We start from the raw sequence: 21,074 nt of genomic DNA on the forward strand, positions 1-21,074 counted from the left end.
GTACAGCACCAGTCCACCTCCCTTCTTTTTGCCAGAAAGTTTACAGTCTCTGTCCAAACGAGCTACACTGAAGCCGGGCAGCTCAACGTTAGAAGTGGGGATATGGCTTGTTAGCCACGTCTCCGTAAAGCATAACAAACTACATTCCCTGTACAACTTCTGGTTTCTTACCAGGGCATCCAGTTCGTCAGTCTTGTTAGCCAGTGAGTTCACGTTTCCCATCACAATCGATGGAACTGAGGGCTTGTATCTCCACTTCTTCTCCCGACGCCTCGTCTTCACTTTTACTCCCGCTCTGCAATCTCGAAAGCACCACAGTTCCTCTGGAATGTTGTCGCGAACACAGCCAGCATTCCATCGTAGTGCGATCAGCTGATTCCTTGTGTACCGACAGTTTGCTGCCCCTGGAGCGTTGCAATATGTCCGTATCCATAGGATAGAATAAAAACACTCCTCAAAGTGTGTAATCCAAGTAAAAATCCTAGAAGTAAAAAGTAAACAAAAGACGTAGAAACAAACACAAAGACACAGAGCTACTAAACAGGCTGCCACTCTTGCCGGCGCCGGTGTTGCACCAAATCCTGTGACCTGTCGAAATTTGTGACTCTAGAGGGCGCTCTATGAATTTAATGAGTTGGACTGACACATTGACAAAGCACTTACGCAAATAACGTAAGATCATGGTCCAAACATGAACGGTCTATTAAAGAAACGAACTAGGCTACTTTACTGACATTCAAACGCACAGTAGGTATAAACGTAATATAGGCTAGTCTAATAGTTCATCAACAAACAACCTACCGGTTAAAACGGAAGGTCACAATTTTCCAACAGTAGTCTACAGTAGCCCATAGGCGAAATGATTGCGAGAAAATCACTCCAAATATCTTTCACCACCCCAGTAAACAGACGGACTCACTCAACATGCAGTAGGCTATGCTACTTCATTCAAATCGGTCACATAGCCTATTTAAATGGTTAAGACAGTGCTCCACCTTGTCACACCTCGTTGTAAAAGTCATTGGGATGGCATCTTTCATTTCACTGGGGTTTGGTATTACAATACATATGTAGCCTAGTAAATAACAAAAACAAACACAATTTGTTGACATGTGTGGTTGAGTGCTTGAAACTGTCATTTATTTTATGAATGTATTTCAAGGTTGTTTTGTGGGTAGAACTACAACATATGCTGTGTGGTCGTGCAATGTCATTCTTCCAACAAATAATGTTTTGGTTGTTTTGAATGAAAATGCATAGGCCTACTTCCATAGAAATTGTATGTTTACGATAAATATTCTGTTGTTATTGTGAAAATTGCAGCTATTCATGAACCTTATTTTAGCCAACAGCTTTCAGATATCAAGTTTGTTGTCATCTGTATTGTGATTTTTGTATGTAATAATAAAGTAATAAAACAAAACATCGGTCACTATTTTTTATAGACTGTCAAATTATGTTTCCCCACTGGAACTCTGCAGAAATAGGCTCATATACACACAAAACCATCTCAGGTGACTTCTCTTACTCTCCCATGTTTAACCAAACAGCTTCCATCACTCCTGTGAACTTCAGCAGGACAGGTCACACATTTTGATAGGCATATAGGCTACTGTCAAATTATGTTTCCCCACTGGAACTCTGCAGAAATTGACTCATATGCACACAAAACCATCTCAGGTGACTTCTCTGAATGTCCCATGTTTAGCAGCTTCCATCACTCCTGTGAACAGGTGGCCTATTGCATGGCGTGCATGACAAAATATGACAGTAGGCAATACGCCTATCAAAATATGTGACCTGTCCTGCTGAAGTTCACTGGAGTGATGGAAGCTGTTTGGTTAAACATGGGACATTCAGAGAATTCACCTGAGATGGTTTTGTGTGCGTATGAGTCCATTTCTGCAGAAGTTCCAGTGGGGAAACATAATTTGACAGTACGCTATCAAAATAGTGGCATAGAAATTCTTAGGCTAGCCTACATAAAAAATCACCACACAGATGATAACAAACTTCATTTAAGCTGCAAAACAAGGCCCTCCCCCGATTTATGTTTATAAGTAGCCTATGACATTTTCCCAATAACAACAGCAGATTTATCGTAAACACAATTTATATTATTTTTATTACAACAAAAAAAATGACATTGCACGAGCACACAGGACTCCATATTTTGTAGTTGTACCCAGAAACACCTTGAGTTGACACATTCTGAAAATAAATGACCGTTTCAAGCGCTTAACCACAAAAGCACTATGTGTCTTCACCATTTATAAAATAGGCTGACCGATCTTGCTGACGTAGCCTAGCCTACTGCGTGTTGAGTGAGTCTATCTGTTTAGGCTATGCGAGCTACTTTCTCGCTATCATTTTCCGTTTTAACCGGTAGGTTGTTTGTTGATGAACTACAGACTATATAGCGTTTACTGTGCGTTTGCATTTCAGTAAATGCATCTGCATTGAAGTTTCAGTATAGTAGAGGATTTATTTGCCCGGTCCATATTTTAGACCTCTATGATCTTACGTTATTTGCGTAAGTGCTTTGTCAATGTGTCAGTCCAACTCATTAAATTCATAGAGCGCCCTCTAGAGTCACACATTTCGACAGGTCACAGGATTTGGTGCAACACCGGTGTACCGGTGTACATACGACTACCCTCTCTTAATGCTGAGTGTCTCTCCCTCAGCCCAAGTTCAAGTTCTGCTGTTAAAAAACCTTAGGGGCCAACATGGTGTCACAGTTAACAACTTGCCCACTTCTCCAGTGGACACTACTCCAGCTTTATCTCTTAATTAGCCTTATTCACCCGGAGTCATTGTAAGCCAGAACGACGCTACTTAGTACACTTGCCATCACACCTCAGTCCAGCAGATGGAAAGCTCACAGAAAAAGAAGGATTCGCTTGGCCTGCCAGAGTAACCAAAAATTATACATAGGCGGAGCAAGATAGTTCGTTGTAGTTTATGTCTATGGGCGCGAAATGGGGATCGAGTCTTGTCTGCATAAAGAGGCGTGTCGTCGACGTATTGATGAGCGTATGTAGCAACTGGCCAACAGCAGCAGAAAAAATAACAGGCGCACACCTGATACAAGGTCAATTTTCTCCAGACTGGAATGCCCAAAAATGCTACCTGAAATGGTCAGAATGGGTTGAGGATCATGAAAATGTGCCCAAAATTCACATTCCTAACCCTATTAACGTTTTTCATGTGACGTATTCTAGGTTCTATAGCTTTGTTTACATCCAGCTGGTAGGCAAGGGACAAGTTGAACCCATTGAACATCGTTGTCTGCAGCTGCCTCTCAGTAGGCTACATCTCTGTATTTCAGCAATGTCAACATTTCAGGCTTCAATAAAGGTGATGATGAAACGTTATCCCATTGTTCAATATTTGATAGCCTGTCACAGGAACGTTGTTTCGCTAAAATCGCCCTGATTTGGTGCATTGATCTGTATCGGAGAACCTGCATGTAGCCTAATGGTAGCCTAACTTTTTTTCTCTGTTCAAAACTCGGTTTACACGAAGACAATAGCCTTTCTTAGAAGCTGTGAAATTTGACCAGAAAGGAACATGTCTTCCTTCTGAAAGCTGACACAAAATCAAACAATATTTGATAATTTAACTTCAACTGAACAGCGACAGGTTTTGGTAGGCAGTAGACTCAGCAGACTTTAAAACGGTAGCCTAGAAGCTACTGTTATAGCCAGCATCAGTCAGCATCATAACATTAATGGCGTTAGTCATGAATCCTGTAACATATTATATCATATAACAGCGATGGCTTATTCCAAGACGATCTGCATGGATATATAACCACCCAGAAAAACTCAGAATGTGAGTGATAAAGTTCATTAATTGTGTGAAACTTTTGATTAGTTATCCATTGCAGCATCGCCTATATTAGGCTGTTATGCTAGCTCAGCCTTTAAATATGTTGTTATTTTGGTCATGTGGACTTGATTAAACGGGTAAAGATAATTCATAAACTGCTTATTTCTTACATGACTGAAGCAGTAGCCTAGGTTCAACAGTGGTATTTGAGGTTGCTGTGTTAAGTTGTTGTGTGTGATCGCTAAACTATTAGGATCAAATCAGTTTATTTTGACATACGGGAGTTAGCCTAAGTGACCTGTAACATTAGCCTATAGCACAAAAGCCTATTCTGTTTTCATTTATTAGCATTTGTTGTGATTATATAATCAAATGACACTTATGATAACTTGAAATAGAAGGACAGAATATAGGTGATTGATGTCCACAAGCACGAATTTCACGAGACAAATTAGAACAAACTGTTCAGGTAAAAATAATCTTGCCATGTTTAAAATGCTGCACTTTTTCCCTTCATAGCCTGTCTCTGGCAATTCATTTTTGGATGACTGTAGATAGTTGTATTTTAGCCTACGTCTTCGTAGACAGTAGGCTACACCATTAGGCTATCTTGAGAATAAAAGACTTCACAGCTGCTAACGATCATCCTCCACAACCACGAGGATAGGTAGGCTAAACGGTCGTTCGTCGCCTTTTTGCTTCTTATTGTAAAACCAACTGTTAGGGCCTACACAAGTGGTCGGCATCCCGGTCAATATTTGATATTAAAATTTCAATTTTGAAGCTATTTGTAACTATGTGTAGCCTATGCAACCCGACTGTTGTAGGCTTGCCTACCACTCTCTGCAGTGCCTTGCCTACCATTCTTGCCTACCACTCTAGTTGTAAACAAACGGTCACATGACATTATGACGTAGGTGCAAAACCTGATACAAGGTCAATTTTCTCCAGACTGGAATGCCCAAAAATGCTACCTGAAATGGTCAGAATGGTTTGAGGATCATGAAAATGTGCCCAAAATTCACATTCCTAACCCTATAGAACCAAGATCTTAGCATGTGGTGAAATTCTGAGCTATAGACCCTTTCAACAATAAAAACAAAAACAATGCTTGAACGTTCTATTTGGGCCCCAATCTACTTCCTCTGCATTAAGATAACATATGGAATGTTAAAACGGAAGTCTTGTGGGGCCAACTATGATGCTGATAATGGAACTTTCTTGAAAGGGTCCATAGACTTGAATGGAACAGTCGCTGCCTCTGGTCTGCATAATATAAAGTGTGTAATATAAAGGGCCCCCTGTACCCTGTAGCCTCGTTCTGGCTGCCGGGAGAATAAGGCGAATTGATAACTTGCTTTCTCAGGTAAAGAAACAGCAATACCTTTCAGATAATATGTTAGACATGTCCAGAAGGTTGATGGACAAGGTTCTCTACAGTACAATCTGGATGTTGCCGCAGGCATCTCACGAAATGAAACTTCAAGATTCACAAAGATTCAAAAGGTCTACAAGGCCATCTATAAGGATCTAGAGAAGGAATTTGGTTCAGAGGAGCTCATTTTGAAAGCTATGGAGTCTCAGGATCCATTCTTTGAGGAGACTGTGATCACATGATAAACAGGTGAGCTAAGGTGAACAAGGACTCTAGTTGTGATAGTTTTGTCTCCTGCACCAAATGAGGATGAGATCGAGGGCCAAAGCGATTCCACTTTCTCCAGCCCAGAGGAGAAGACGCAGCCTAGGAAGGGTTTACTTTGTCTCCTTGGAAAGATGCCCAAGATTAATCAGAAGGTTGGTATTATGCAGTCTAACATTAAATGTGTAGGAATGGTCACACATATCACATTACTGTAATAGATTTTCTACTGTATGCTCTTTTTATAATGCAGAAATTCAAGATTGGTGTCAAGAAAGACGATATGCCTCCAGCAAAGATGAAACTATTGAAACGGCCTGTTCTAATACAGGTAAGTATGTCACTTTGTTTCATTTAGTGGCATGTCTGAAAACAGAATATTGATTTGATTCGAAATACTATTCATGACACTATTTTTCTCATGGTTTCAACTATGTTGACTTTATTAATTAGTGTCTGGCTTTTCCTCTGAAGACAAGCCTCGTAGATGCAACCTACGAACCCAGAATGATCTGTGCACTGCCCAAGGAGTCATCTTCATCTTAAAGACCTCCTAAATATTTTCAAAACATACACCTTCTAATAAACTTATGAGCATTATGTCAGTCAGATGTACTGTCAGATTACTTGATGTGGCTGAATCTGACATACTGTATATAGTTACACAAACACAATCTGTTAAATGTATTAAATGGTCAATAACAGATCAGTGTGTAATCTGTCATACCCTTGGCTGTACAAGATTCTGACAAGTAAATTAAATAAATACTTACACATACACTGTGCTGTCAATTAAATATTTAATTCATAGATTTAAAAGATGCTTTGGCAACTATCTCTAAATACAATCATTTAACTAAACCTTAACTGTACAAAGAACTTTAAAAACGTTACAGGGAATAAATCAACTTTTTAACCTTTTTAACATGCCCATTGGTGTATGTGTTCATATCATACGACATATCAAAATAAACAATTAACACCTTGGTTGTGAATTTTTAGTTTAGATGGGCAGTATTATTAAATCTCACCTGTACATGTTGAATATGACTGCTTTTCAGAACAATGATGCAGTTTATGTATTTGTTACGTGTATCCAACTTTGTGAATATATAATATGTAAAGCAAGGGGTTCTCTTTTATCATAGATATTGGAGTGTGAAAGTACACCCACAAATATACTCAAAACTGCTTTTATAGCAACACCATGCCCCAAGGAAAGATAACTTTCCCTTTTTCCAATACGGGGGACATATCAAACAATGCAAAGTTTCAGCAATTAAACAAATAAAATAAACCAACTAAATAGATCACTTAGGCCAGGAGTGGGCAAACTACGGGCCGCAGGCAATTTTCAAAACCCAATGTGGCCCTTGAGCCAAAAAGTTTGTCCACCCCTGAATTAGGCACTTACTTATACAGTCTACTGATGTCAATTTGTATGACCTCTGACCAGTGATGGGCAGTAGCTTAACTTAATTTCTCAGTGGCTTGGTGGTAGCGTAGCTATTTTCTGCTTTTCAATATGTAGCAGGTAGACCTCTGCCTGCTATTTCCAATAGCACCTGCCAGTGCTAATGAAGGGGGTGGGGCATGGGCTTAGGCAATTAATCAATCTGGCACCAGTGGAGTGCTACTTAAGAGGGGCAGCAGCCAGTAGCAATGTAAACTAGGAGAGACAGCAACTCATTCAAGAGTTGGAGAAAGAGAGTGAGTCTTTAAGAGTAGAAACAATTCTGCAGAAAAACTCAGGTGAAGTTTGTTTTAGAGCTTTGTTTCACTTCTTGGAAGAAACTGGTCTTATTGGAAGAATATAGAGGAACCTAATTCCTTTTCTTTATTTTTTTTTTTTTTTTTTAGCTATTAAGATTTAAATATATCCAGACTCACACTCCATTTCGGTAGGTGGCGGTAATGCTTCCAAAAGATGTTTGCCAACCGCCATTAAAAAGGAAAGAAGAAGCAATGTAGACTCCACTGGTGTAGCCCCTGTCTGTGCTACCGTCAGGTATGCTGTCTCCCCATAAACATTTGTGGTTTTCTGTTATGTATATTGTGGTGTTTTCATTGTTTAATCTTCTGTGTCCTGTTCTTTTAGGCAGCACAGCCATGCTGGTGGGGTAACATGGGTCGTGCTGCTGTCTTGTCTTGGTTTTGCTTTGGTTATTTGTTATGTTTTTTTGTTTTGCTTGTCTTGTCCTTTTGTTTGTGTAACTTTCATCTTTATTTAGTAGGGAGGTGGCTCTGAGGGGGGTCTAGTTTAAGCACATGTGTGATGTTTTTGGTGTATTCCTTGTAGCTTTACTGTGTACCTTTGCTGTGTAACAGGTGAACCTTTCTTTATGCTTGCATGATATTGGTCTGAACTTCCATAGTTGCCACCCTCAGATCTCCACTTCCCTACCTTTTTGTCTTAATAAATATTGTTTTCCTGTAATTCATGTCCACTGTGTAGTTACGAACCTGAAAGCGGTACAATCTCTTAAAGATTCCCTGACGCATTAGGCTTCAGGGTGGCGTAGTCAGGCTACTGTGATTGGCCCCTTGGCCCTTCCTATGTATCACCCTGTTTACATTCTGGCGTAAGTTGGCAGGACACATAAGACATGAATTCCAGGTATGTTAATTTGTTGGCAGATTGTTTTTGTGCTTCTTTGCTTTTTATTTCTAAGACAAGACAGCAGCCGGCCAGGAGTTTATGGATCTGGAGAGCTTTACCGACCAGCCTTCCTGTGGACCTCTCCTACCATCCTCAGGCTTTCTGGAAGTCTTTGGTGCCTCCTCTGGACCAGCCCTGTGCGGACTTAGTTGCAGGAGTTAGCCTCTTAGCGACCACTGGTGTGGCATTGGCCTACCAGGTGCCATGGATGTGACTTATGGACAGCGGCAGTCAGACTACTGGGTCTCCTGTGTTCTGGATAGCGGCGGCCGGACTGCCGGGTCTCCTGTGTTCTGGATAGCAGCGGCCGGACTGCCGGTTCTCCTGTGTTCTGGATAGCGGCGGTCGGACTGCCGCGTCTCCACTGTGTCCTGGCTAGTGGGGTCGGACTGCCGGGTCACCAAGATTTTGGTTTTAATGGCCAATGGTCATATTTTAATCTTTTAGCTTCTGGGCTCTGTATATTGGGGACCTTATATATACTTTTACCTGTTGCCCTTTTAGTTCACTGAAGGTCTGAAGCACTGGTGTGAAGTCGTACGCAAGTTTACCTGTGCAAGGGTATTGGGTATTTTATTTTGAAATACATTCTGATTTATTTTTGCCCATCCCTGCCTGTTCCCAGCATCAGAACACTGCGATGGTTAGCTTGTCACCTGTGACTCTTTATGCTAGGTCAGTCACTTACGCCTATCTTGGTGCGTTTGGAGATGCCTGATGACGTTGTTGAATAGGCATAATTTATCCTGGTGCCACGCACCTTGCATGTAGCTGTTCGGTTATTTCCTCTGCACAAAGTTTTTGTAACCGAGAGTAATGATAAAAGGCACAACTCCGGGAAGACTTCTTGTCGCCATGGTATCTGTGATGTATTTATATCTATATCATTTTTATATATATTTATCATTTATATCTGAGTGTGCGCACATAGCGCATGCGTTACATTGCACGTTATGGCAAAGGGGCCATGCCGGGATGGGCAAAAATACATCAGAATGTATTTCAAAATAAAATGCCTAAACCTCATTTTTAATGTGTCAAAATAAACTACAAAATACAGTAACCATATTATGTATCAAACGGTATACCGTATGCAAGTTCATGTAATGTGATCAGAAGAATAATTCAAGAATTTACATTTAGTCATCTAGCTGATGCTTATCCAAAATGACTGACAGAGCTTTCAATTAACCACATTATAATCAATAGGCCAAAATCATAATTGTGTATCGTGCCAAATTTCATAATTCAAGTCCAGTGCAGAACTAAATAAGAAAATCATAAGGCTATGTATCTTGAAGTTCCAGTATGTGAGAAACTTGCTATGCCTTAATATCGCCAACCTCAAGTATGCAGCTAATAAGGAAATTATAAGGAAAAATATAATTGTTATTTAATTAAACAAGGTGAACTTGTCCCCACTGTAGAATGCAGAAATGGATGCTACAAGGAACAGAATTCAAACACACTCAACACCTTACCATCTATTGATGTCATTGTGGTTCATTGAGATATCTGACATTTTTTCTGTTAAAGATTGGCATGGAGACAATAGGACATGGTTGCCTTTGTCGGTGTCCTTATGTGAACTTGCAGAGGTAAACTTGCTCATCTTTACTTGCGTACGACTTCACACCAGTGCTTCAGACCAGAGCTGATGCTTCAACAATAGCAGTCACTGAAAAGCTGTTAGTGTCTTTGAACACAGCTGTTCTCACATTAGCTGATTGCGATAAAAATAAACCATTGTTGCCTAATTACCAATTATTCATTACACCTGTGTGTAGTATCTACTTTTTTTTTAGTGTTTTTCACATATAGTATTTTGCAGTATTTCTAAAATACAAAAATACACACCAATAAAGTATTTTGATACAAAATACAGAGCCATTTCCTTCAACCCAATAAAATACAAATGACAAAATACTATTTTATATTTGGAATACAAATACATATTGCATGTTTCAGAAATACTACCCATCCCTGGGAACAGGCAGATTAGCCTACATCTTTATAGTTGACCATATGATGACATACTTAGATTAATACTGTATTTCACCAGTTAGGGCACCAAAATGGCCAGCAGCGGCAAAGTTTTGGGTTACAATATATAGGTAGTGGGCTCTCTGTTGATTTTAATGAGTAGGCCTAAGCCTAAAGTTACAGCATTTCTATCATAATTGACCAGACTTTGACCTTTTGTCTGCTTTTAACAAAATTCTGGCTATGATTGTTCCTTGTATTGCATCATGAGCCATCACTGCGCCTATTGCATTCTACTGTTGTTAGCCTTAAGCCTAGCTCAGTCATTATGTTATACCACATCGCCCTCCATTAGAAGTGCAATGAGCTGCATTGAGCATAATAAACTGCATTTAGAATTCCGAATCCATATTTCTAGATATTTTGGTAAAACTTATATAGTAAGTGTACCCTGTAGCCTCGTTTTGGTTTAAACAATGGCCGCCGTGTGAATAAGGCGAATACTCCCTTTACTTTGCTGTTTGCATCTTTTTGTACATTAAAAACCAATAGGTCGCGACCGCAAAAGGGGTGCTATCTCTATAGGTAGATATGAACAACTTATGGCCTGAAAAAAAGTTCAGTCAAACGATTTTTTTTTTTCACTTTAATCCCTGCTTAAAGATTCCCTGACGCATTAGGCTTCAGGGTGGCGTAGTCAGGCTACTGTGATTGGCCCCTTGGCCCTTCCTATGTATCACCCTGTTACAAATAGCTAAGCTGTTTTTTTGACCATGTAGTGCAGTAGCTTTTACAGAAGGTACATTTTCTAGAGCATTTGTGGAGCTTTGAGTAGAGCTTCCTTCTGGCCGCCCATACATGAATCATTTAGGATATATTCTATATAAACTAATTTTTCATGCCAGAGATGAAGCAACAAAATTGTGCTTGTGAAGATGTTAGTGGTAGTCTACTGCGTGGTTTTATTGAGCAATGTCTATAAAATAGGCTTTCAAAATTGTTTGTGTGACTTGAACATGGTACTGGGATAATCAAGAGGTGAAGCTTTTACATGGGAAAATCTACCCAATAATGAAGATGCAAACATCCCAGATAGCAATTTCCTTTGGGCCGGATCCGCATAAAAGCCATTAGATCCGCCTGTAGCGGACTTACGGTATCTGACTGTGGGTCAGGTCTGCTCCTGATACAGGTTTCAGCTCTGCTAGCAATGCTGTTTTATCACCGGTTTACAGATTTGTCCCAGGTCCAATTTCCGCAACTTAACTGGAAGTCAGGAGATGCGTTTAAAATACAAAACACCGATTTGGCCCAAACCTGTGATACGGATATGAGCCGAAGGACCATTTTTTCACAGCAGACCCAGGTGGTAATGATATTAATTAAGGTGCTGATTCTGCTAAATTGACCTTTCCCTACTTCATTGTCAACTGGCTGCTAAAGAAAAAAAAAGGTATTTTGGAATGGCACAAATTTAGAAACCATGGGGGTGCACTATGTTCCCATGGCCACTTCATTTCTACAGTAAGGCTGGAAAAGAAGATATAGTTGGCTCAATATTGATCATATGCTCGTTTCATTATTTTTATTATTACCTAGCAGTGGTAAAAGTAGTCAATTGTTGTTTGTGTCAGATCAAACAGTGCTATGAGACAACCCCATATTCTTGCCACGCATGCAGAAGTCCAAGCAGTAACTTTAATCAAGGATCTTTGGTTTGCTCACTGTCAATCTTTTGACATGATTTGCCAGCCTGGACTAGGACAGCCCAACTTTTCAAGGTAGGCTCTGCTTTTCTGCTTTTTATCTCTGTTGGTTTATTCAGAGACAAAAATAAGCAAACGAGCGATTGATAACTTTACTGTAAGGTTATACTATTATTTTCCAGCAATATAGGCTAGGCTACTAGCTTAGCTTGAGCAAAACAGCCATCACAATAACTAGCCTATTTTGGTAACAGCTAACGCCAACAGGATCACTGATGATAAAAAAAACGAGTGTAATTGTGACTTAACCTATTTTCAAAAAGGAATAAATGGCTCGTTTATTTTTTGTTGTTTCAGATTGACCATGGAGATGACTGAGGAAGACAGCCTGAATATCGATGGGAACAGTGGAATTAACACGACTTAAACTTTGTCTGGGATTGCACTTCTACAGCCAGGTTGTTGAATAAAAAAAATAAGAAGACACTTATGTGTAAAGTTTTTTTTACCCCCCTTGTGTTTGTAGCCTAGCTTATGTTTATCAGTTGAGCTGTTGGGAAAACGTTACGAACTTTAGCCTGGGTGAACCTATAACGAACCTGTTAGCAAATGTGTAGCAAACAGATTTTTCAGGATAATTAGCCCTAATTACCAATCACATTTCACATGTCAAATAAAGCCGGCTGATGTCTGATAAACGGGTCCGTACCACACACAATAAGCGGACCCGTATTGCATATGATAAACAGATCAGTAACACAGACTACCATACGGAACTGGGCCAGTCTTAGCCCTTATTAATTTTGGACCGATGTGCGTTTGGACGCCGGATCAGGTCCATTATGCAGATCCGTGCCGGACGTTGTGGTAGGTGTGGCCCAGTTCCGTCCCAGTGTATGTTTGCTATCTGGGATGCATGCATGCACGCACATTGTTACATTGTGTATGCCTTTGCTACTGTGTTACGAATATAGTTACGGGTTAGAGTTAAGAGCTTGAGTTAGAGCAAAAAGTTAGCTTACAGTTTATCCTCCAAACTTAAATGTACACTCTCTCAGTAGCCCATACCTGCCCTTTGCTATTGCGTGGAGCCTTTTGTTCCCTCAAATTGATTTTATTTTGGTTGTCCTTTTTGTTATAGCCTACATCTCTAAATCAAGGTAACTAAGTTACTGTATCTGTTATGACTGAGTTAAGATGGCTAGGTCATTGAAATAGCACTGACTTTGAATGAAGCTGGTTCAATTTTTTGGTTTATGTATTTTTTTTTTCCTGTAAATTACAAAGTAGCTTCTGATGTAGTAAACTACTTTTACGAAATGTAACTTCATCTTGAGGAAGCTTTTATGTTAAACTTCATTTAACATAGGATATCTGGTAGCTTAGCTCACTACATTTTCTAGCTTGCCCATCACTGCCTCTGACTAAAAAGTTACTTCATTAAGCCAACTAACTCAAATCTCGGTTCAAAAACAATCTTTCAGAAACCTCACTACATGTAGAATGTAAGTAAAGAAAATGACCACCATAGTGTTGTTATGACATTATTGATTAGCAATTGCCAAATGGTGACATGATCATGTCGTCTATAACCTACTTTCGCCCACACGCTTAGCCCACGCTACATATTTCCTCCAGCGCAATTTCAGAGCAGTAGCCTGATTTAGTCAGTAATCCCTACACTCAGCAACGCGTTGTTTTTATTGCTTTGCACTGATTAAACACTCCAACCCCTCCAGCTGGCGACGTGGGGATTTGAGTGAGGAGTCCTCAGGGTTAAATCTACCTTCCATGCCCCCGTCATACAGATGTTGATAAGGGAGGGACAAGCACCATGGACAGATCATAAGCCGGCAGCCAACCACTGTCAGCCTACTCCACCTCCAACGACTAAGCGGCAGCAGCAAGGACCAATAACATGCCTTCATCAATCTCCCCTTCTGTGTCATCCCGAAAATCTGCGGATGTCTGCGTCAAAAGCGTGGAGATTTTAGGGGGCTGTTTTGCGCAAAGGTCTATTTTGAGACTCGTTGTGATTTTTACTTCCATATATTATTATAGTATTGAAATGTGATTTTTAAAATTATTATTCGGTTTAAGTGAAGGGTTCTCCATCTGATTTACGGTGTATTTGACCGAGAGGACCAAACACAAAAATAGCCTATACGTTGAATCGGTTCGTTGGGAATGAATGAACAGATTATCGCATTTGTTGAGGAATTGTATACATTGCGAGTAGTATAGGCTCGTTTATGTTTTAGTCTAACACGATGATCAGTAGGCCTAGGCTAAATTTACCCTGATAAAATGTAGGATACTGTTCTACAGGTAGGCTTTGTATCTTAAAATGCCGAATATAACGGAAAACGTCAATACAGTCCTTGATATTATTACGTAGGTAGGGTTTGCCAGCATTATTATGTTAGTGGGAGCTCCAGGACCTTGGACAGCGAAAAACATTCTGGCCATCCTGATATTACATTATACCTTGACGTAAATAAGCATAGGAAGGACAGGGGAAATTCATCACAAGGCACATAGTGATGGATTTCATGCACTGATTCAATTCAATGGAAGGTAAGTATTTATTTATTAGCAGTTGCATGGCTGCTAACACGAATTACATCAGCTATGTTCACTGCTACTAGGCTATGTTAATATGAATTTATGCATTAGAGTAGACTTAAAATGCTGATTTCAACTTCGACCATCAAAAAAACGGTGTTATCACAATGTTTGGAGCTGTGAATGCGATTAAGATTATTTCACTTTATAGCTCAGCACCTGATCGTTTATATTGATCAGATGTAAAGTGTGTTTCTGATTAGCAGTTGTTTAAATATTGTGCTAGAATATAATTCCATTGAGAAACAAAGAGTTAAAGCGTGTATTAGCTGCAGCTGATGTTTTTTTTTATAATGTATTCATAATGTGACGCGGGGAGAGAAGGTGTTTACATAGAGGGCTTCCATTTTGAAGCTAAGATGGATGCCAGCGCACATTTCGTTATGTTCCTATTGACTTGGTTTGCCCAATAACACAAAATAGCGCTGCAATTTGCAACAAAAAATATTTGATTTAAGAAGAGGCCCATCTAGTAGGCTTTGACGCTTTGAATTTGTACAATATATTAGGCTATATCATATATAAGATGATCAAGCATTCCACTGTTGTGGCATTCCATCACACCACGTTGTAGCTTTGTGCTTTGGCTATTGAGGTAGCTGATTAATGGCAGGAAACAGCGATAGGACACGGATGGAAATCATTATAGGAAACCTGATGATATAAAACCTGAACCCTGAAATGTGTTCTGTGCACAGTAACATCTTGGAAACATAATATTTTGTCTAATAATGTCTGTAGTGTTACAGGACATCAAAGAGTTGGTGTAATTACCAGTGATTCACAGTAACCTATCTCTTCATTTTTTAAAATACATGAATCTAATAATAATGATAATTTTCATTGGAGTTTTGCCCCATAAATTGTTCTGCTTAACATTTAGCAGTGTAAAGGGTTTTCTTTATGAAGTGGAAATCTTGGTATATAATGGAATCTTTTCCATTACAGATACTCTCCATACACTTTGACGAATCCTGTGAGCTCTTCTTCCTGTCACAGTCTTGTGGCTTGTTGTTCACTCCACTGTCACCTTCAAGTCTTAACACAACATGGGCACTGTGCTATCCCTGTCCCCCAGTTATCGCAAGGCCGCCCTGTTTGAGGATGGCCCTGCAACTGTGGGGCCCTACACAGCTGTTCAGAACAGCAAAAATGCCAAGGACAAGCCCCTGAAGCGCCAGTCGCTCATAAACATCCTGCCATGGAAGCGAATTGTGGTGGTCTCCGCCAAGAGGAAAGGCTCCAAGAAGCTGCCCTCGGGAGACAGCCAGGAGGAGGGCAGTGTGGGCCACCTCAACAGCCAAAACCTGAAAAAGTCTCAGTCCTGTGCCAACCTGTCCAGCTTTGCCCAGGACACCACTGTCGCTGCTGCTGCTGCCGCCGCTGCCGCCATCCCCACCTCCAAAACCACCTCCAACATGGTGGCCACCGCCAAAAGGACCTCGCTGACCGGCTCTGTCACGGGCCAGTCCGCCAACGCGGGCACGCCCAAGCGGGTCATCGTCCAGGCGTCCACCAGCGAGCTCCTGCGGAGCCTGGGCGAGTTCCTGTGCCGCCGCTGCTACCGGCTGAAGCGCCTGTCCCCGGCGGACCCGGTGCTGTGGTTGCGCAGTGTGGACCGGTCGCTACTGCTGCAGGGCTGGCAGGACCAGGGCTTCATCACGCCGGCCAACGTCGTCTTCCTCTACATGCTGTGCCGGGACGTGATCTCGGCTGAGGTGGCCAGCGAGCGCGAGCTTCAGGCCTCGTTGCTCACCTGTCTCTACCTGTCCTACTCTTACATGGGCAACGAGATCTCCTACCCACTCAAGCCCTTCCTGGTGGAGGCCGAGAAGGAGGCCTTCTGGGACCGCTGTCTGGAGATCATCAACCGCATGAGCACCAAGATGCTCCAGCTCAACTCGGACCCGCACTACTTCACGCAGGTCTTCGCCGATCTCAAGAACGAGAGCCAGAAGGAGAAGCAGGACCACCGGTTGCTGATTGGCCTGGATCGATAAAAAAAAAAAAAAATCTAAATAGAAAACGAGAAACAAGAAAAACAACAGAGACCAAATGGGGAATGGGGAGGATAATTAAAAAGAGGGAGGAGTTGAAATGATGCTGTATATGGGGGCTCAAAATCTATATTTTTTATTTCTGATTGGCTGGTGGGCATGCGTCTCTGGGACTGGGGAGAGGACAATGTAGAACATGCCACTGAATTGCAGAAGATGAAAGAAAGAGAACTGCATTCATTTCAAGAAAGGTGAGGAACATCAACAATGCTGGTAAAATAATACACTCACAGTCTTTCCTCTCTCCCCCCCTCCCTCCCAAAATTCTCTAAAATGTCCATTGGTAAGCTGGGCGTTCAGTATCATGTCATAACAAACTAAACAAGAAGTATCTCCCCTGGAAACTAAATAATTTTCTCACTAATCAAATTAGACAATTACAGAGGGAAAGATGGGGTGAAATCAGTGCCAAGTTTGCACATTCTTGGCTTGCTAGACTTAACCAATCCTCTGGCTGCTTCAAAATGGAGGACAATGTGGAGGAGTGGATACAGCCACAGCCCCAGCTGCAACCACCAAAAGGACTTTGAAGTCGCCGGTGGTTTAAATATCAGGAAATCCCAGTCGGCTTTTGGCATGGACCAGACGCACACCCTTTGCCAGTCCTAAAGTGATCCTTCCACAGCCCGATTAAGTCTTTTCTTCTCTGTGTGACACAGATTCCCCTCCCAGTCACACGCATTTGTGCCAATTTTCATCCCGAAACCCAGGATGGAGAAGCGTCTCTGGGACTTGGTATGACCTACCAGCAATACTGTTGACATTGTTAGTTACTATGTCTATTTACAGTGAAATAATAAAAAAAAAGAATCTCTATATAAATATGGCTAAATGTCACTGGGAAGACGATACAGTGTTTCTTATTATTTTAAAGGTACATGCCATCATTCAGCACTTTTTTGAAGCATTCGTGGAGCTATTGAGCCAGGAGACATCATAGTGATTACATAGTATGGTATGTTAAGCTGAATGGACAGAAGGGGGCAAGAGCCATCGATATGGTCTGAGCATTGTAGTCAGAAGGACACAACCCAACACCCCCACCTCTTCCCTCTTCAGTTCGCCCTGTTGTCCCGTATCAGAAAGATTGTGGAGTCACGAAATTGCGCAAGCAAAGGGAGCTGGACACGAAATTATGGAAGTTGGAGCTGGACACAAATGGTGTACAAGCAAGGATCAAAACACCATTCTTCCATAACCTTTTAACTTGTAGACCTACGTACCTTTTCACTTCATGAAGAATAAATGAGAAAAGATCATCTGATCTCCATCATGGAGGCACAACCCCACTGTAGGGAGTTTTATTTATAATCTTGATTTCTTCTTCTTCTTCTTCTTCTTCTTCTTCTTCTTCTTCTTCTTCTCTCTTTTCATCTTCTTCTTCCTCCTCTTTTTTTCTCAAATGAATTGTCTGTCTGTGTGTGTGTGTGTGTGTGCATATACGGGTGTTCCTTGCATGCTTCTCTTTGCTTACACACACACATATGGTCACTCTCTCATTCATGCCCTGATGCCCTGACTGTTTATTTTAAAAAAATGTGCCATATCATACTGAAAGTGTTTTGATGCCAAAGGTTAAGATTTTTTTCCCTTTCAATCTTTCTTTTTGCGAAGCAAAACAATCACAAGCCAACAAATACAATTCCCTGAGATCCAGACAGCCTCTGAAATTTCACATATCAGAGCTCAGTGTTATGTCACAATCTAGAAACAGTTTGGCACTGGGAATATGGAAAATATAGGTGCCATTTAAAAAAAACATTGTTTGATAGAGAATAATTTTCCTTCATTTGTCCTGATTTCAATTATGTAGAAGTCAACTGACAAGGGATACTGGTGTTTTATGTAGCTTTTAAATATGATTGATTCAGGATTCAAACAGTACTTTCCATGTCCTGTATTTTTGATTGGCAGAGACAAGGTTGCTCAAGATGTAAATGAAACAAAAGGAGCTGCAATGCGCTTGTCATATGAAGCGCCAATAAATTCAACAAAAGATAAAGGGTCTATGAGGATTGTAATAGAGGCTACAGATTCATTTAAAAAAATCTACTTTTCTTACTTGTGCTGTTTTCTTCTCTAAGCTAGATCAAACAGCTTTCTCCTTCTCTTTCATGCTCCCCATGCAAATGAGGTGAACTGATCAGGAGAACTTTGAAGATGATGAAGATTTGTGAAGATCAGGTGTTCAGTTCCATTAAGATGGAATGAATTCTTGACATAAAAGGAGAAATTGCAGAACAGGATGAAATCCTCAACTGAGTTCTAGACAAAGTGCCGAATGTAATTAATGAGCCAAGTAACAAATATGTTCAATGGATTATTATTATTATTATTGTTGTTATTATTATTATTATAATTATTATTATTGCTAAAACCCAGGGATGACTGTTCACTCTATCACTGGGTAATGGGTGTTTATTCAGAGGCTTTTGGGAATGGAATTCATTTTGTATTCTCATTCTGACACCTTATTCATTATTATGTGCCATTTTCGATCATAACACTTAATGTTTGATGTAACAAACAGTAAGAAAAAAAAATGTATAGTAGCAAAGGACTTGTAAATTTAGTTATCTTCTTTTTTTCCCTTTGTGTACTGCGTTGTATGGTTATTATGATTATTTTCGTTGCACAAAGCAGAGGAAAGCAAACTAACAAACAAACAAACAAAAAAAACGTATGAAAGCTGTGTTGTTAGACTATACAAGAAAGCAATCTGTGAATCTGTGTGGATGTTTATGAAAGCTGTGTTGTTAGACTATACAAGAAAGCAATCTGTGAATCTGTGTGGATGTGTATGAACGTGTAAAAGTTTGTCTGAGTCTGTTCAACTCTTCTGTTTACTTTGTATAAAAACAAAATTAAACATTTGTGACTCCAGTAGTTATTTCACCACACTCTCATCATTTAATGGAATTCTGGGTAGTTATAGATCCTTGCAATCTGTTCCTAAAGGGTTTCCGGTTGAAGTGTTTAAAACCAACGGCGATAGTTTGAAATGAAAATAAATCGGACTTTAGTGTAATGCTCTACAAAATGTTGACTGTAAAATTTTACTTTTTTACTTGTAACTTTTTACATTTTTTTGTCATCATTAGGTTAATGTTGTTTTCTGTGCCACCAGAAATGCCTAAGGAACGTGCATGTTTGTTTATGCGGTTAAAAGGGTCTATAGAATTTCCAAGTCATCAGTCTGCCTGACTGTAGATAGATGGCAAAGAAACCAGGTACAGTTTACAAAACTACATGACATAATTTCAGGTGTGACTGTAAATAAATTAGTTTTATTATTTTTCAGACATGAAGACATAAGTGTACGTGATGAAGAAAAAAAGTAGAGCAACCAAGAGAATGGATAAAAAAAATGGTCAGACATAAAATAAATCAAAGCATCCATCACAAGACAGTACTGAGGAGGTACAGTGCGGTAGCCACACCTGCTCGGAGTGACCGAGATTACAGATGACTTCATGTCCACGTGAACAGAGCAGAGCAGAACAACCCACCAGTATGATGTGTGAGGAGTACCACCCTGACAGTTCAGCAAGGGAGAGAGAGAGAGAGAGAGAGATACTCCTGCCTGCTACATGTGCATGGCTATTGAGTGAGAGGAACGGAGAGAAGCGCCACTGCAGTCTTACGTAACCCGGCAGGCAGGCAGGCAGCACTGAGGCAGCCCAGCCCAGCCCCTCTCCTCTCTACAGGACACACATGGGCCTGCAGCACGCGTGCAGTGGCAGCCATCTCCCCCCCCCTCTCTGCACTCAGCCACACTGTGCCATTGGCTGGGCAGGACCATGTGACACGGTGCTGATTGGCTGTATTGGTGTCACATTCCAAGCTGATTGGCTGTGTGCTTTCCAACAGGGGACAGGGGGGAAAAAACAATGTGTAGTGTAACAGGCCTAGTGCACAGAAGGCTTTGCTTTTGATTTTACATCAATATTTACACTACACTTGCCGCTATCACGGTATAATGTGGACTTCCACATTCACATAGTATTGGTTATGGATGTTGAAACACATATATATGGGCAGCCTTGGCCTACTGGTTAGCGCTTCGGACCTGTAACTGGAGGGTTGCCGGTTCGAACCCCGACCAGTAGGCACGGCTGAAGTGCCCTTGAGCAAGGCACCTAACCCCTCACTGCTCCCCGAGCGCCGCTGTTGTTGCAGGCAGCTCACTGCGCCGGGATTAGTGCGTGCTTCACCTCACTGTGTGTTCACTGTGTGCTGAGTGTGTTTCACTAATTCACGGATTGGGATAAATGCAGAGACCAAATTTCCCTCACGGGATCAAAAGAGTATATATACTTACTTACTTACTTACTTTACACAATTACCAGACTAAAACCTCTGGAGTCAGATGTTTATTGTAAAGGCAAGAGTAGTTGAGCTGCCACTGACTACTATGTCATTCCCAAGGCAATTATTTAAATCCCAAACACATTTAATTAATGTAAAGATTACATCATTCTTATAGGGTCAAATCCCCATCATATTAAGAGGAGGGTTTTGATCAGAGGATGCTGTGGCAATGTCACTGTTCACCACATGGTGGCACTACA

The 21,074-nt window shown here is 40.8% G+C and overlaps 1 protein-coding gene and 2 long non-coding RNA genes across 5 annotated transcripts in view; all 3 read left to right on the top strand.

Moving 5' to 3' along the window:
- The first annotated feature begins 5,034 nt into the window (after positions 1-5,034).
- Positions 5,035-6,190, top strand: LOC121704832. 2 transcript variants are annotated; one of them, XR_006030661.1, is made up of 3 exons: positions 5,035-5,628; positions 5,727-5,804; positions 5,927-6,190. It is a non-coding gene; the product is annotated as an uncharacterized LOC121704832 (long non-coding RNA). The 2 variants fall into 2 exon arrangements; XR_006030662.1 differs by having other exon boundaries at positions 5,948-6,190.
- A 957-nt stretch (positions 6,191-7,147) lies between these two features.
- LOC121704830 lies at positions 7,148-9,334 on the top strand. The gene is made up of 3 exons (XR_006030660.1): positions 7,148-7,225; positions 7,379-7,481; positions 7,572-9,334. It is a non-coding gene; the product is annotated as an uncharacterized LOC121704830 (long non-coding RNA).
- A 4,479-nt stretch (positions 9,335-13,813) lies between these two features.
- LOC121704816 (cyclin-dependent kinase 5 activator 1-like) overlaps positions 13,814-21,074 on the top strand; it is a 17,332-nt gene continuing 10,071 nt past the window's right edge. The window contains exons 1-2 of one of the 2 annotated variants that reach the window (XR_006030656.1): positions 13,814-14,398; positions 15,395-18,062. Coding sequence is in view for 1 of the 2 variants with exons in the window: in XM_042085330.1 (XP_041941264.1) it covers positions 15,496-16,446 (951 nt within the window). In the remaining variant the exon portion in view is untranslated. Of the gene's footprint in view, positions 14,399-15,394; positions 19,331-21,074 lie in introns of those variants that run through there. The other variant, XM_042085330.1, reaches the window with a different exon arrangement.

Source organism: Alosa sapidissima, chromosome 3, assembly GCF_018492685.1.
Source record: "Alosa sapidissima isolate fAloSap1 chromosome 3, fAloSap1.pri, whole genome shotgun sequence".
In the NCBI taxonomy this organism is placed as follows: domain Eukaryota; kingdom Metazoa; phylum Chordata; class Actinopteri; order Clupeiformes; family Clupeidae; genus Alosa; species Alosa sapidissima.